Raw genomic sequence first — 18516 nt, 5'->3', positions numbered from 1 at the left:
CTAACATCATCTAATATGATGATCAATGGCTATGAAGACGTTCGAAATAAAGGGACTATCTTGATAATGGCTTGGATATCCAGATCAATATCTTCATCACATTGGAACTGCGATTAATGATGCTTATCACTTGTTGAATTCCTTTTTGATTGAAGGTTTATGCCCGCAAATTCCCTTTCGAAAGGCAACAATGGATGTACGAAATTTATTTACGTAAATGAGGACAGTGCAGTCTGCAAGGAAGAAGAGGAAGATCATGAAGCTATTGTTCTCAGATAACGGAGAAGAGAATGGTGGCATCTACCGAATCGACGGGCTTCCCATTGCAGCTTGGCCGCGTGGCTGTATCCCCACTCTCAGCTTCGTGATCATTATGGTCGTTGTGGCCAGCTTCGTGATCGTTATGGTCGCCATGGCAGTTCTCCGTCGATGGAGGCCTGTAATACATCCGAGCCGTCTGAGGGCAATGAGAGTGGAATCGAGTTACGATTTTCACGCCCATGTCCAGCATCTCCGCGTATTTTCCCATGGTTCCCAGTTTGTGCTGCTGCTTCTTTCCAATCCGCGACTTGTGCCTCTCGGATACTTTGATTCTTCCTGGTTCATTAACTCCCTTCTTCCTCCAGGAAAAAAGCCAGGAGAAGAAAGGAGAGGACGAAGAGCAAAAAAGCAAGAATCATAATGGATGTCTAGGCAACAGAATCCGGCCATTTGAAAGGGGGGTGGGAGTGCGGTTTGGGGTAGGGGAGAAGAGAAGCGAATGGGAGGACGGAGGTTCCACATGTTCGGTATCAGCTTTCTTCTCTCTTGTTCTCTCATTAATATGCTCTTTTGCTTGTACGAATGGAAGCAACATCACTCGGGTGCTCTAATGTCCACCTCTTTAATATCTACATCCCAATAATGACGGCCTAAATATTTTAAATTAAGGCCGAGATTCATCTGGTTAATTTAGAGTAGGAAGATCCCAATCTGCACTTATTATTTATGTATACAAAAAAGACAATACTGCCCAATACTCTGTGTTCTCCTTCACCTGACCTCAGGACGGTCTTCCGATCTAGTAATTATACATGTACTTAGATAGGAACAAAGACATATGAACACACAAAGATATGCACAAGAGGATACATTGTTCTAAGCTACACCAAAGACCATAAATACAAAGGAAGACCAAACTCATACAAAGGTGGCACAAGAAGCAAAAGGGGACATGTCACCGATGCAAAACCATGCAATGGTGACATCTACCTCATCCACACAAAGGAGGATGTCCCAAAGCATGGTTTTTAGAAAAATCCATCCCTACAATCTCCTATATTCGGGTCCCACTACAACCCTCCAAAGTTATTCAGGGATCTCCTATAAATCATAGTCAATCTACCCAAATCAATCAAGAGACAAATTATTTCAAATCACTCAATCAAAGAAAGAAGATCAAGGCCAAATCAATCAATTACATGAAGGAAATCAATGTCCAAAATTAATGAAAGAAGAAAGGAATGATTAAACATTGATTTGTATTGATTTATGTAATTTTGTCTAGACACTTAGATGACACCTAACTAGAGGATGACCTTGACATTATATTTCTCATTTAAGGGTTTTGCAAAACCTATGTAAATCTTTGTACCTCATCTATATTCATTCATTCAATACATAAAAAAATTGTGACCTTGCCTTGTCTCTCTCTCTCTCTTTCTTGGGTTTTAGTCTTGAATGCGATGATACTCTCTCATTCCTGCACTCATTCATTCACTTGTTCATGGTGGCTTAAGTTTTCTCATGGTATCAGAGCATATGGTTTGATCCTGAGGAGGGTGATTACATTCAAACAAGTAGGTACTCTTTCATTAATTTCATACCTTATTCTTTTTATTATCATCTTCTTCATTAATTTGTCTTCTCTACTTACACTTCCATCAATTCTCTCTTTTTTTTTTTACCTTTCTACCGTCTTTCTTTTAGAAATCATCATGAGTATCAATGTCATCTCAATATATTTAAATCCATCTCTCATGTTAGTTACATCTATTACTACACTCATTTCAATTAAACTCTCCTCCAACAACTATGTATAATAGAGAAGTCGATGGATTTCAATTTTGAAATCTCAACATCTCATGGGATTCATTGATGAATCTATTATGCCAACTTCACAATTTGTTAGTGATAACCCATCCATGATAAATCCATCTTTTGAAGAATAAGAACTTAGAGACCAATTACTTATTAGTTGGTTCAATGCTATAATGGTTGAAGAAACCCTTTGTAATGTGGTTGGACTTAAGACTACAAGAGATGTATGACATTTTTGCAAATCACTCAAAGGTACATAAGATGCACCTCTGTCAAATATTTCAAACAATGAAGAAGATGGAGAATCAAACTTTGGATGACTATGTCACAAAATTCAAAGGAATATGTGACACCCTGGCAGCCATACAAAGTCCTATTTCAGAAGAAGAGAAATCTTTTTGGCTTCTCCATGGCTTAAATGCCCCGTATGAATCCTCGGTCACAACTAGGCTTGCTCGACCTCAATTTCTAACTTAAGAAGAAATTCTACCAGTACTACAAAGTCATGTTTGGATAAGTAAACACTTGGAAATTCATTCTCAGCCATGATGGCGAACAAAACTTTTGCCAACAAGTCATCAAAGTGAGAGAACAATAACCAAATTTTCAATCAAAATTTAGGTAAATCCCCAAAACATTACAACTTCATCCATCCGGAAATAAGACTTTTGGTCAATTCAACAATAAGAAGCAATGATCATCCACTACAAGATCAAATGGGATTCGTTGTTAAATATTTTACAAGCCCAATATTTTACAAGTCCAATCACGTTGTTGATACATGCTGGCTTTGGTTCAATCAAAATTATAAAATTAAAAATATTTTAAGGGATTTAACAGCTTTCACCATCTTTGAATCAAACAAAGACACAGTGGTTCTCTGATTTTGGTGCTACAACACAACAAATAATCCAAGTATGTGCTCAAACCTATATCCTTATATAGGGTCAAGAAAAGGACAAGTAGGAGATGGTAATGCTCTTTCTATTAAAGGAAAATGACAAGTTCAACTACCATCTTCTATCGGTGCTTTTTACTTTAATAATGTGCTTCTAGTTCCACACATTATAAAAAATATAATCTCAGTTTCAAAGTTTACAAAAGACAATAATTGTTTTATGGAGTTTCATCCAAATTGTTTTCATGTCAAGGACACACAAAATGAAATAATTCAGGCTAGAGGGACAATGTCTAATAATCTATACATCATTCCTTAGGAAGAAAAATTTTTGCAGCCACAAAAGAACCACAATCTATGTTGTGGCATAGGAGATGGTCATCAATCTTTAACTTTGACTTCATCCTTAGTTAGACAAAAACTAGTTCCTACTTTGAGTTTTGTTTTAGATATGTGTGTTAGTTGTTAGATGGCAAACCAAAGTAAGTTGCCTTTTTATCATGTTGAACATAAAGCTACTAAACCATTTAAAGTAGTCTATTTTGATTTGTGCGGACCTTCACCATTAATTTTTAAATTTGGATTCAAGTATTATATTATTTTGATTGATGATTACAAAAGATTTTTTGTGGATGTATCCTCTAAAGGTTAAATATGAAGCCTTTGGAACATTTGTTATATTTAGAAATATGGTGGAAAATCAATTTTCTTGTAGGATCGAAGTAAGGAGGTGAGTACATAAATTCTCTTTTTAAAAATTATTTGATTCAATATGGAACTCTTCATCATCTCTCTTGTCCTTATATTCCAGAACAAAATGGAATTGTTGAAAGAAAACATAGATACATAGTTGAAACTGGATTATAATTTTTATATGAAAGTAGTAATTCCAACTAGTTTTTGGGTTGAAGCTTTTCAAACTGCAATATATTTGATTAATTAGCTTCCTATTGGTCCCTTATAACGAAAAACACATTACTCTTTACTGCTAAATGACTCTCATGTTTACAATCATATTTATGTTTTTGGACGTTTATGTTTTCCTTTACGACCTTATAACAAAAACAAGTTTGAATCGTGATCTATACCTTGTGTATTTCTTGGATTTCATGATTCTCATAAAGGTTTTTCAATTATTTTTTTCATATTTAAAAAAAAAATTTATCACTAGGCAGGTTGTGTTTGATGAGTCATGCTTCCATTATTTATCAAAAGAAAATTTTAAAATTACTTCTCCCCTTACTCTTATGTAAAATATTTTTTCGACAAGTTAAGTGAAACATCTACCATTTCATCCCCCCCTCCCGTTCATCCTCTGATGAAATTTATGTTCCTAGTCCTCCAAACTTATCCTCCGATACTTCACAACTACCTCAAACCTCATCAACTACTTCCCCACTATCTTCCATCTCTTCCTTAGGCAATGATCAAATTGAAACTGTTCTACTTCCCTACCGAACACCTACGTCCCTTCCTCCCCAACGTAATGCCCATCCAATGATGACAAGGTGGCTATCTCAACACTTCAAACCCATATGATCACAAATGAATCTAAGCCTACATCCTATAAACTTGCTCTTACACTTCCTCAAGGGTATGGTGCTTTGAAAGATAAGTGTTGATTTTCAAGACTCCATGGATTTAGCTCATGGAGAAAAAGAGAAAGGGACTCATTGAGAGAAAACCAGAGGAAGAAGAGGTTATGGACTTGATGTCATAACCCTCCCTCTAAAGCTCTATTTATAGATTAATGAAACTACTATATTACAATAATTCCCTTGAACTTAGGGTTTAGGGTCTAGGGTTTTAACCTAATTACATCAATACCATCTCTATGAGATGACCATTTATTTACCATTCTGCCATCATTATATGTGAGCCTATGGGCCTTCTCCTTGACTTATAGGCCTTGAGCACATCTTCTACATCTTTTGGATGTGTGGGTCTTCCTTGGTCTTATGGGCTTGAGCCCATCTTCTAACACACTAGGACTTGTAGGCCTTCCTTGGTCGTGTGGACTTGGGGCCCTATCTTCCAACACTCCACCTTAAGTTGGGGGTGAGAGAACATCATGAACTCTCAACTTGTTGTAAATGTTGTATAGAATATTTTTGTATAAAATGGCAGTCCTCCATATCTTCCAACACTCCCCCTCACGTTGGTGCTCTTGTTCATGATGCCCAATTGACATAAGATAAGTGAGAATAAAATCACTCCTAGCCGTTAAGACATTACTTAATTAAAGGAAGAAGAACAAGGCCAAATCAATCAATTACATGAAGGAAATCAAGATCCAAATTAATAGGTGAAGAAAGGAATGGTTAAACATTGATTTGTATTGATTCATGCAATTTTGTCAAGACACTCAGATGACTCCTAGCTAGAGGATGACCTTGAGATTTTATTTCAAAACCTATATTAACCCTTTTAAGTCTTCTACATTCATTCAATACATTAAAAATTTGTCACCTTGCCTTGGCTCTCTCTCTTGGGTTTTGGCCTTGAATGTATAGAAGTTTTCTCAATCCTGTACTCCTTCATTCACTCATTCATGGTGTTGGAAGATGGGCCCAAACACACACAACCAAGGAAGACCTGCATATCCAAGTGTGTTGGAAGATGGGCCCAAGCCCATAAGACCAAGGAAGGCCCACATATCCAAGTATGTTGGGAGATGGGCCTAAGCCCATAAGATATGGACCTACCATGATCACGTGAGGTGGCATTATGAGTCTTACACAATAAGAAGTCTTACAGAACCATAATTATTATAGAAGGAGGTCTCACATGAGAGTTTCAATTTAAAGGTATTTTAGTCATGTTAGTCTTCTATTTATATTGGGTTATCTTTAAGTGTTAAAGTTTGGGTATAATTAGGACAAAAGTAGTTTAATTGTAGTTGGACTATACTACTTTCCTCTATTATAAATAGAGGTTCATGTACTCTGATTATATTAAGTCATTGAAGTATTTCTCTTTTCCATAAATTCAACACATGGTGGCTTGAATTTTCTCAATAATTATACATATACTTGACTTAGATAGGAAACATATAAGGTTAGATCTGGTAGACCATGTTTTAGTAAGGGATTGGTCCCCTCCAATTATTTAGGGAGGCTAAAGGGGTGTCATTTCTCCATGTAAATAGGTTCCATCAATCCTTTGATGTAATTGGAGAAGAATCCTGACTTCTCAGCGATGCTATTGTAGATTGCTAGAGTTTCAATTAGATGATTTGAAGGTGGAGTTTGTCTTCGTGCAAAGAGGAATCATATATGACAGCCTGGTGTTTTTAAGGTTTCTTGTTTTTCTATCCTCTAAACAATTTCTCAATGAAAGACTGCATCTTCTCCTTCTTGCTAGACTCAAACCCATCTTACTTCAAGGCTTCAAACAGGAGGAAATAGAGAATGTTTATTGGAAAAGCTGATTATTCTTATTTGATGGTATAACTTGTAATTTTTGTTTTCTTTTACCCCTTCATTGTACATTGTGTATAAGGGTATTTGAGTTACTTGTGTAATTTTCATTACATTAGAAATAAAGAAGATAGGCAAGAGAGCATATTCTCCTTTGTGGCCCTAATTTCTCCTCCTCCACACGTCTACCTTCTCTGCAATAGAAAACCCTTCATTCCTCCTTTTCTCTTCTTCTTCTTCCACTTTCTTCACTTCAACTAGCCTTCTCCAACCCTAGAATCTAATATAGTATCAAAGTAGGGTTTCTAGGGTTTCAAATAGCAGCTTTAAAATCAAACAAATTACTTCAAGTCGTCTTTTCCTTTGTACCACGTTGTGAATATGTCAAGGAGCTTGTACTATGATAAATGCAAGGATGATTGAAAGAGATTGAAGGTTTTTCATAAGTAAAGCTCTCTCTCTTTCTCTCGCAAATACTTTTGATAGGAACTTGCCAGATAAAGGTTCGTGGCTTGAAGATATGATGATAAATGTTCATTCACTCCTTTACTCACGGTTTTGTGGGGTATTTATAGTTTCCCCAACTCAAACTAGTCATTATTTCCCCCATTTGCAAAAATCAAATTGTTGATTGATCAATCACTTGCAAAAATACCCCTGGAACTTAAACTAATTATATCAGTGCCATCTATATGAGATGACTCTTTATTTACCATCTTGCCATCACTATATGGGCCTATTGGCCTTCTCCTTGGTCTATGAGCCTTGAACCCATCTTCCTCCTCTCTTGGATGTGTGTGTCTTCCTTGGTCTATGAGTTTGAACTCATCTTCCACACACTTGGACTTGCGAGCTTTCCTTGGTCGTGTGGGCTTGGGCCCATCTTCCAGCAACTTTAAAATGCATGTCTCTTGAAATAAAAGTATCTGAAATACTTAATTTGCAATTGTCAACTTTATTAATTTTTGTTATTATCAAAATCAAGAAAGGAGCCAACATATCGTCAACACTTTGTTGGATACAAAAGAAAATAAAGTGCTATTTGTTTGATCTGACATTGGGAAAAGGGAGTTTTTGAAATTCCTTCATGAAGAAAGCATAATGTTTTGATTTCTCTTGTTTACAATGAGAATGACTATTTTAATGTTATAAATGAATTTTTAGTTATATATGTGAGTTTTCATGTTGGTTTCAATGAGTTCTTAATTTTTAAATAGTTTGGTATTGATATTTTATCACTATACAGGTGTCAAGATTACCATGATTATTACCAATGAGAGTGTTAATGTTCCTTTAGGAGCAATAATAACTTCCCTAGCTATCATATCAATTTATTTTGAAAATGTGGTTGGAGGGGCTTATATATGCTTAATGTTGGAGCATAATGAACATTTGTTTAGACATGTATATAGGATGAAACCCTATGTTTTTACCAACCTCTATAATTTGCTAAGAAGTAGGAGACTTCTTATGGACACCAAGAGCATTAAAGTTGAAGAACAAGTTATTATATTCATAGTTACCATAGGTTAGGGCCAAAGATATCCAATGTCAAATGAACGTTTCAGATGCTCAGTTTGGACTATTAGTACATATTTCAATAGAGTATTAAGGGTGATACTCAAATAGAAAAACGATTACATGCGTCCTCCTTTAATTAGAATTTTTCATCCAAAACTAGCGGGTAATGATAAGTATTATCTATATTCCATGGTAAACAACTATTGTAACTAGTATTTATATATTTATTCATTTAAAAGAATAATTATATTAACTTTCAATATGTAAATTTCACAATTGCATTGAAGCAATTAATGGGACGTACATAAAGGGCCATATTATTATCAAAGACACTGCTAGGTTTTGGAATTGGAAACAATACTTGTCACAAAATGTAATGGCAACTTGTAATTTTAATATGGAGTTCACTTTTGTAGTAGTTGGGTGGGAAGAATCAGTAGTTAATGCTCACATTTTGATGCATGCATTAGATGCACCGAACGGGTTTGTCGTCCCAAGAGGTAATACACTTATTTTATTTATTTATTTTTATACATGTTGCCTTTATTCATATTAATCATTATTATTGTTTCATATTGTAAGAAAATAATACTTGATAGATACTGGGTATGCTAACTTGCTTGGTTTTCTTTGGCACTTTATCATTCAACTGGATATCATTTAAATGAATATGATGAAAATCGTCTGTCTTAAATTGCAACAAAATTATTTAACCATCAACATTCATTATTAAGAAGTAAAATTAAGAGGAATTTTGGTCTGTGGAAGCAATAATTCGTAATTTTGGATCAAACACTTCCATACCCGCACAAGACTTCAGTGAACATTGTCATTGCATATTGTATCATTCACAATTTCTATGGATCTCAGATCACAATGATAAAGGGATTGAAGGAGGGGAACCAATAGAAGTTACTGGGGATAATATAGCATTTGGATAAGATAAAAAAGAAGATAAAGATAATTTAAAGGAATTAATTAAATAACCTATAGTCTCAATATCTGGGAGAAAAAGGATAAATGAACAAAGTGAATTAGCATACCATTTTTGTAAAAATATAGCAACTCAAATGTGAGATACTTATGTAGAGTACAAGAGTTGATTTAACAGGATCATATTGTTTTTAGATAATTTTTTTTCTTTTATATTTGACATTTTTTTACCGAAAATTTACTTTTAAGTATGGTATTGTATAAGATTGATTATTAATTTCTATTTATTTCCCTATAAAAGACACTAACAAGTCTATTTAATTTTCCTTGAAATTTTCTAAATTTTTCCATGTAATTTCCTAGTAAAATACTAATAGGATTATAATGAAGGTTTCTTGGAAACATGTATCCTAGGAAGAATATTTCTAACTTTTCTTGGGATATAAATTTCCAACCATGAGTACCAATGGAGCCTTTATATTTTTCCTTCTAAACAGAGTACAGACCACATTGTATCATACCCAAAAGAACTCTAATTTCATGCATTTCTAGGAGCCAGTACCACAACAAACAGCGTTGGTAAACCCTATATAAGGCATGAGAGACACAGGTTCAAATTGGTAAAGGAGACCTATACTCCACACCTTCAGAATTCCTAAGCACCTTTTTTGTGATTTAATCTGCTGTCCGTCATCGTATTCATGGGTTTAAAAAGCAGCGATGGAGGACAATATTAAAATCCCCAAAAAAATTTCATCATTATCATTTATAATTCGAGCCTGGTACAAGAACATCTTTGCCATATCAAATGAAAAGGTGAAACTGGTGACAAAACACAGAAAACGCTCCTCTCTTTAATCAGATTGTTATCAAAGCTACTCTAATCCTCCCTTCAAGAACTGAAAGTTAAAAAAGATCGAAAAAACTGTCACTCAACAACAGCACATTTGTCCAGTGTGAAGGGAATGCAGTTCAGTCCTCAACAGCACCCGACAATCTTAGCGGAAATCCCAATGGACTTGACGATTCACCAAATCTCTTTTGGATGCAAAATTGTGTTGGAGGCACCAGAGAGCATATGAGAACATTAAGTTGAACTCGCCACCTTTTTTCTAATAACCCTCCTCCTCGGTTTCGGAGGTGATGTGGAATCCCCATTATCACCCTGTTTGATACCTAAGAGTCCTAGGCCAGTCACAATAGCATTTTTTGAGATGAACCAGTTCGAAGATGGTTGAGTCCTAGTAGCTTCTGACGGTTTGTTGTAAGCCTTCAATAAGTTATCAGATTCAACCAATGGATCCGCCCCCACCCCAAGCCAAGCAAGCCTTGATGTTTCTCCTAGTTGAACATTCAAAAACCTGCAGAAAAAAGACATTGCTTGTAAAAGGGTTTTGAGAGAAACATGCAAGAAAAACACTTCATGAAAGAGCAGGGGCGTATGTTTGGTGATGAACAGGAAGGAAGCATCGGAAATGAGATTTTTTTATAATAAAAAAATGAGATTCGATGGACCCTAATTCTCATGAGGGGTTCTTTCATAGATACAGTGATCTTCAAGAGAATTATACAACAAACATAAACAGACAAAAGGAATATATAGTCTGTCTGATTTGAGATTTTCAGAGTTATTTTACCATACAACAGAAATTCTCATCTCTTCCTCAATTTCTCTCAACCTTTCCAGAACAAAAAGACAGAATTTCAGAGTGTGGCTCTCTTGATCAAATTCTTAAGAGCAAAGTCAAGAAATCTATACCTTGAAATATAATAAAGTACAAATGCAAATTTAAGTAATGGAACTTTAGCAAATATGTCTCAGTCAAAAAATTCAAAACAGACTAATGCAGATATTTAAAGCCAAGAACCAAAAGCTCATACGACAATCATACAGAACACTTTTCACAGCTTTCAAAAAGATGAAACAAAACAATAATGAGAGTCCTGAGTAAGCACACCTGAGCGTTGTGCTGAAAAAAATGACTACTCCTAACACATCAAAGTGGTTGATCATAGCTCTGTCTAGCCCACACAATAACTGATACCGCAAGTTTGCATAAAGTCCCAGGAAAGCTCCATACCCAAGAGCATTGGAGCTCACACTTGGCATAGTTACTGATAACCTGACAAAAAGGCAAAATAATGAAAGCTCAAGATTAGCTCCATAACCAGTCAAGCTTATAATAAATATTTTTTGAACAATGTTTCTCAAGAAAAATTAAACACTTATTTTTTTCCTTTTTTCAGCGTAAGATGTAGATTAAAAATGATATTAAACTTACTAAGACTAGCAAAATTTAAGTCAAAATTATCTTGTTCTCAAGTGGACATATTTCTTACATCTGAAGATGTACATTGCCCTGCTCGGAGCAACAGAGCCAACTAATAAATAGAATGGATCAGAATGAACAATGGAAAATGTTGTGTTACCTTCCTTCACTTTTTGAGGCAGAAAAATTTGACAAAGCACCCTGAATGGCTCCAGAAGTTAACCCTACCATGCAAAGCTCTGCAGCCTTGTAAAAGAAAGAGTGAATTCTCTTCTGCAAATCAAATTCTCGAAGTGGATAGCTCTTCTCAAATATATTGTTGGGAAGCTTTTGCAAGGTATTTTGGAGATCAAATCGAAATGTGTTCCCATATGAACGACATGGAGCTAATGACCAAACTACAATGGCATTGCAGACAGATACTGTCAGCACATTAATCAATGCCAGATCCCATTCCTTCTTTATCCTGTGGAAAGTAAAAGGAACAAATAAGATTTGTAATACAGGTTGAGTGTAAATTAATTCCTTTAAGCAGCAAAATGAAGTACTTTTCTTTGCGTGTTTTCAACTCCCACCAAGCCGTACAACCAACAGTTGCTACCTGTTCTAGGCATAACTTATATAAGAAAGAAGGATCTGCGATCATCCTGCATCACAAATGACAATATCAGAAGATAAAAAAAGACTTTAGATAGGACCAAGATAAACATCAATAACATGAAGCTGAGAACAAAAAGGCATCAATTCAATCGTGGAGAACACCAGTAAAATAGGGAATACTCATATTGACACTTAATTTCATTTTCTTTTCATAATTTCAATCTTTTTTTCTTTTTTTTTTAAATGGCTCATAATTTCAATCTTAATGGCCAGAATCTCTAAATTTAGTTTCAACATATTGCTTTCTATTCTTGGTTTACATCTTTCCACAGATGATTTCTGCCAATCTTCCTGTCCGTTACATATGAACAGGTAAGTCACAGATTCGAATAGCATAAGTAAATCAGAGTTTTTGAATTCCACGGTATGCAGTCATCATGAATCTGTAGAAGCAAGTACTGGCTGTCTTCCAAGAATCTCTTCCACAGCTACAACTATGAACTTACCAAGTAGAACACACAGCAGGGGCAGTTTTTTTTACCCACAATTTTTTACCCATAATGCATTCAATCCAGTAAGTACACACGCAAAGTAGCTCATTTGGGGGACAAAGCAATCATCTTCTTGAGTTTTCAGTAGACATATTACTCTTGTATCTTACTCTGCTCTTAGTTTTGCATGTGTCTCTTCAATAGAGCTTTCCATTTAGACTATGTTTGGCCCCTTCTTCTATAGCAGCCTTCTTAAGGAGGCCTGTATTGAAGAGTTCTCTATAAACACCTCTTTAGAAGAGCAAGTATTGTTTGGCTACAACTATTTTAAAAGAGCTCATTACATACAAAAGTCTTGTATTAAATTTTCAACTATTACTATATAAGATAATTTTAAAAATTACTAAAATACCCTCATTTGTACCTTAATTTTACAATAGCTAAGATATCCTTATATATACCTTGAGTTTTATAACAAATTAAACATAATAGATTGCATAACCAATATAATAGCTGGAACTATGGGCCCTTCAATTTGTAGGATTAGCGGGTCCCATTTGTTAGGAATTAGACGCCCATATTCCAAACTAACGAGAGCAATAATAATAATCACGGAAAAAGAAAAAAGCAAGCATGAAAATACAACAAGATTTATACAGGTTCGCCTCAAGGTGAAACTACGTCCTATCTTTTGCCGTTGTAGTAATCTACTATAAAGATGAAATAGTTTACAAAAGAAATCGCACACACTTACAAGTGTTTTTTCTCTAACCTCTCTTGGCCGCAACTAATGATGCTCCTTGAATGATCAAACCCTAATAAAGGCGCCCCAAATATAAAGAGGAAACTAGGGCAACCACGATACAAGAGTAAACTTCCCAAACTGCCCTTAATGAAACAAAAGTTAATATATCGTGGACCTGGCGGGGGTTCCGCTCCCACACCCCCAAGAGGGGGGCTCCCTGCCCCCTTCCAACCCCCACGATGACCTTACCGTGAAAGTCGATCCACATACCAACTCAGCGTAGGGCGTCGATTAGGCTCCACAACTTAACACCGTTCATACATGTAAACTCATATCAGGTAAGCCCATTTTTTATACAATTTGTTATGTGGATCCACACAGTGAGTTTCCCATTACATCTACCATTTAGGTACATGCATTAAATTTCATAAAATCATGAGGGCTTGTCAAATGAACATTTACTACAATTTCAAAAAAAAAAAATCCTCTTTGGAGAAACTTCATTTTGTATCTTCACCAAAGAGGTGATTTACTCCTCATAGGAAGTCGAACTATTTCAAATAGTAGGCGCACCAAACAAAATTTTGAGTACTAGAACTAGCTCCTTACTGCCATAACCATGTATTGATATATATTTTTTCATTTTTAATAAGCACTGTTAGATTAACCTCACCTTTTAATGCTGATTCTGTTAGAAATTAACCAACCAATCTTGAGAAAACCATAGAATCTAAAATTAGTGAGTACTAAAAAACCTAAATAGCTGTTGGAAAATTTCAAAAAACTGCAAAAGTACCTGCCAATGAAAGCCCTGGATACGGACTGCGGAAGAGCACGTGAAATAAGCCTAGCAGTAGTTGGTCTGGCATTGATTGCAAGGACCTTGACCATCTGGGCAGAGCTTACCAAACCCTGAAAGGAAAAACTTCCAATCAGACTTCTTTATGAGACATGACCCTTAATCAAAACACCTATTGAACAATTAGCTCCCACCATTTGATAAGCTTGCTGGAGCCCAGCAGGCAAATCTCTCATGGTCTTATACCACTCCTGCAGGACAGCGTCCACAAATTTCCGGTCGAAAAGCTGGCAATTACCAAGAAACATCAGGACAACTTCATGTACTAGATCCTAGAACTTCTCGAATAAAGTTTAAACTGAATCCCATGCACAACAAAAAGCTAACCTCTTGAAGCACGAGACGCCTACGAAACAATCCACCTTCTTCTCCTTCATCTCCATCATCAAAGTCATCAAAGTAGTCATCATCATCTCCGTCGTCATCACCACCATCACCCCCACCATGATTATTTTTCTTTCCAATATTTCCACCACCTCCACCAATTGCCGTCTGTAAAATTCAGTAACAAATGTCATTTTCGGTTGCAACATCTACTAAACAAATGACAAGAAATGTTTCATGGTTTAATCATTTGTTGACTAATTGCTACCTTAACCAGTCAATTAGTTAACTGTTTTAAGAAACTGAATATGCAAATCTTGTGTTTAACAGAAGAGAGAGAAGGGAAAAACTATCTCTTCTAACTGGAGGTCTCTGAAATTTCACCAGCTCAATTTCTAGCTCGCCTCGAATTTACACATCGTTGCTAAATTAACTCTGTCACTCTCCAGTGTGAGTTCCTCAAACATTCAGTTTTGGACGTTGTCAATAGTAGATTATCTAACATGAAATCCAATTTCGCCTACTATAACAAGGGAAAACATACTCAGAACATAATTGAACATTTTCTGAGTTGCATAGTTAACCTATTTAACTTTCTTCCAAAAAAAAATTTGGCTCTCTACTAGAAAGAAGTTGACAAAAGAGAAGTTCCCAAAAAGTTTACGGTCAATCACTTACCTCAGGGCTGCTCTTCATTTGTTTCTGCGACATGTCAAGCTTTGACTTCTCAAGCGTGACCGCACCAAAGGAACCATACTTTCCCTTCATAACTGGCGCAAGCATAGCCGACGATGAGGCGGAGGCATCCAAAGAAGAAGACGATGAGCTGCTCATGAAACTACGCTCCAAGGTCTCTCTGATGTCTGCGTTGAAGGAGCGCTCTAAGGATTCCCTAGGGTCCGACTCGACCAAACCAGACGAGACCTTGATGAACTGAAGCTTTCGCCAACTTCTGGAAGCCCCCGCATGCTGACGCAGAGGCGGAGTTTTCAAAGGCGGCGCTAGGGTTTTGCTCTGGGGAATTTGGGAGTTGAGAGGCATGATTTGGGCGGTTTGGAAGACCGGATGTGCCAACATCTTTCTAATTTTTGGCAACGTAAGAGTTCTACTTCTCAAGCGAAGAATCTCATGCTTGGTGTTCCTTAGTTTGGATTTCTTTTTCTTGAATTTGGGTAACTGAGGGATAGATGTAGACAAGAACTAAGGGGAGGAAGAAAGGGAAGATGAACGCCCTCTTAATTATCTTTTTTCTCTCCGAAGAGAGAGAAAAGGGATAGCAGGGTGCAGAAGGGGAGACGCAGGATGACCTCTCCCGGCGTTTTGATGGAGAGATGACGACAATCCAATCCAAAATGACCAGAAATACCCAATGGACAATGCTGCCCAGTTCCCAGGGCTTGGCACGTGTTGATTAAAGGGAGAACCCGATAAGACCCGACCGGACCCGACTCAGCCAATCCGACCAGATGAGATTAAACCCGAAGGGATCCGGAAGGATTTTTCTGGATTTATGAGTTAATAAGAAAAAATATTATTTTAATTTTAATGTTCAATTAAAAATATATGAATTATTAAAATAAATTACTATAGGATTTCTGTAAATTTTAATTATTTTTCATATGGTGGAGATGAGTTTTAAAAAAATCAGACCAAACCCAACCTTCACCTACCACTACGCATTGGTGATTCGTACACGTGACTCTCACTTCTTCTAAGTAGTATTAGCTTGTGTCAATTTGGCAATCCATAGAATTCCATTTCCACCCATATGAATTCTAATTTCTGGCATTAGGGCTGAGGCGGTAAATGTGGATTTCCATCAAAAGATGTTAGTTATAAAACCTGAATTGAATCAACGAATTCAACCCAATTCAATATGATGTTCGAGACAATAACATCAAAAAACTTAAAACCCAAGTGAAACGATTGAATTAACCATTTAAGTGGTGAACCCACTAACATAATTGGTCAATTAGGTCACCCGACACAGCTACTTGATCGAAAACAAGGGGATCATCACCTTGCCTCTTATTTTGAGTCAAGAAGGGGAGTCCCTAAGAAGAATAGAAATTATATCAATACCGTTTACCCCAAGAAGCGAAGAAAAAATATGTTGATTTTCAGGAGTGCATGGATTACCTCATAAAGAAAGAAGAAAACACATTGGGGAGAAAACAGGGGGAAGAATGGGGTTATGGACTTGTATCAAAACCCTCCCCCTTATAACTAAGCTCTATTTATAACTAATAAAAGTATAATATTATAATTATGCCCCTCACCCTGGTAAGAGTGAAGAATAGACAAAAAACATAAAGTAATTACATCAACGACACCCTAATTACATCATATCTTCCAACATTCCCCCCTCATGCTAGGAGGTAATGCAGTGATCCCAACTTGAAACAAATAACATAGATGTAGTAATAAGCTCCTCTATTATGATGTCCCAAGGATAAGTACGACACCGGGAACAAACTTTCAAAAGGTAGAAATGGGTGATGAGTCGAAACCAACCTCAAATGATTTCAAACTAATATAGTGATAATAATCACTAAAATGGGTAATGTCAATCATTCACAAGACAAGAATAAGAAACCCAAGGGTACCAATAAAAAGACTCAAAGAACTTAAAAAACACCCATATAAATAAAAGGACCAACCAAATCAACGCTACAAAAGGGTGAGCCAAAGGGGGTAAGTGAGAATCAAATAAAAGGAAGGTAGGAGAAAAATTGTTAAAGGGTAATGGGTAATAAAGAAGATAAGGTGTAGAAGTCGGGGTCATCATGTGTTTTATTTTTCAAAGGAATTCAAATTCTTTAGCAAATAAACCAATGCTGACAACAATTAGCAAATAATGATCCCAAGACAAGCAACCAAAGAGTTTTGTTTCAGTAATAATGTCTCAATCAAAGAGACATAATAGTAGCAATGGAAATGGGTCAATGCCCAAATAACACGTACCAAATTATGTTCTTAAGAGTAATAAGGACATATGAAATAATCTATAGTGAGTCCATCCTTGATAAGGAAGCAGTGCACCAAATAATAAGCTAGAAGTGAGTAATAAAATGTCAATGATCCAATATAATAATCAAATTGGAACCAAGGGACCAAGTCAGACTAAGGCAAGCATCCGAGTTGAGCCGAGTCATGTATCAAACCAATATAGCTAAGTCACGAAAGGTATCGGTAGAGTACTCAGGATACAGACCAGTATAACAGAGGCAGGGAGTAAGTGGAGCAAGTCAGGCTGACTCGAGTCCGAGTTGATCCAAGTTAACACGACAAAATAGTAGTAATAATTAGTAACTTACCAGATTAAGATTTTGGTCCGAGTGAGGAAATGCAATAACTCAGATAGCAGCAATCGATATTCACGACAGTGCTTATTCTCCCGAGCCAACAATAGTAACGGTTCTATGACTCTGATTAACATCAAAGTCGTCATCCTCCAAAAATAGCAAGTTGGCGATGTAGACTAGCCAGATAACTTTTGGAAAAAAAAAAAACAACAACAACGTTCGAAATAATAGCAACCCAGACGTGAGAATAACTAGAATGAAAAATGAAACTTAAAAGCAGTGATGATCCAAACAAAAGGTAATTGGCTTGGGATACCAACATAAAACCTCCACCAGTAGGTTATCCCATAGAGACAAGTTGGTAATTGGCTCAGAATAGTAAGTCGAGCAATTTAAGAGCAATCAGAGTGTGATTGACGGCCAATGTAAGACCAATCAGCAAGCTAGCAACCAAGGATAAAATGCCAAAGATAACAACAACTCCTATAATCAAGAACCAACAAAGAAAATATAAGAGATATCAGGCTGGATGAAAGAGCATTGAATGCTCACTGAGATAGAGAAGCAATGCGAAACTTCTGCTTGGAATGAAAATCTTGTTCTTCCAAAAATAGACGATCACCAATCAAACAGCTAGGAAAAATCAAGTAACTTGAGTATCAACTTCGAAAATATCAAACACCGAGAAAGATTATCGAGAAATCAGTATAATAACTTCTAGAGATTAATTTTGAATGATATAACACTGAACAGCCAGAGAAAAGCCAGCGAAGAATAGTGAGAATGACGTTGTTATCAATTAGCAAAAAATGGCAACGAATACACCATGGCATACATGAGACTGCCAATAGCAGAAGCATAGGCACATTGGCCATGTTGGCTCGTTCCTGCTCTGTTGAAAGTGACTGCTCCTTAGATAGCCTAAAACGACTAGTCAAAGGAGTACTCATTGGTTTTGCATCATTCATGTTGAATCTTCTTGGCACCTTCTTCACATATTCTTCTTGTGATAGTTTCAAGACATAAGTATCTCTAGTAATCCTCCTCCCAAGGAATTGTTTTGCAACACCCA

The 18516-nt window shown here is 36.3% G+C and overlaps 1 protein-coding gene across 1 annotated transcript; it reads right to left on the bottom strand.

Annotated features, from left to right (window-relative positions):
• Positions 1-9597: 9597 nt before the first annotated feature.
• Positions 9598-15451, bottom strand: LOC137957025 (protein RETICULATA-RELATED 1, chloroplastic-like). The gene is made up of 8 exons (XM_068804725.1): positions 14818-15451; positions 14143-14307; positions 13950-14042; positions 13753-13868; positions 11669-11767; positions 11281-11586; positions 10809-10973; positions 9598-10211 (listed from the first exon to the last, which is right to left on the bottom strand). Exons 1-8 carry the CDS (start codon positions 15214-15216, stop codon positions 9938-9940), a joined length of 1617 nt encoding a protein of 538 aa, XP_068660826.1. The 5' UTR covers positions 15217-15451; the 3' UTR covers positions 9598-9937.
• Positions 15452-18516: the final 3065 nt, after the last annotated feature.

Source organism: Aristolochia californica, unplaced genomic scaffold (genome assembly GCF_029961685.1).
Source record: "Aristolochia californica isolate CCGP_79_NKW_82.1479 unplaced genomic scaffold, dmAriCali1.0.hap1 SCAF_2, whole genome shotgun sequence".
In the NCBI taxonomy this organism is placed as follows: domain Eukaryota; kingdom Viridiplantae; phylum Streptophyta; class Magnoliopsida; order Piperales; family Aristolochiaceae; genus Aristolochia; species Aristolochia californica.
The sequence above is the reverse complement of the archived record's forward strand: the minus strand, read 5'-3'. Positions and strand labels throughout refer to the sequence as shown.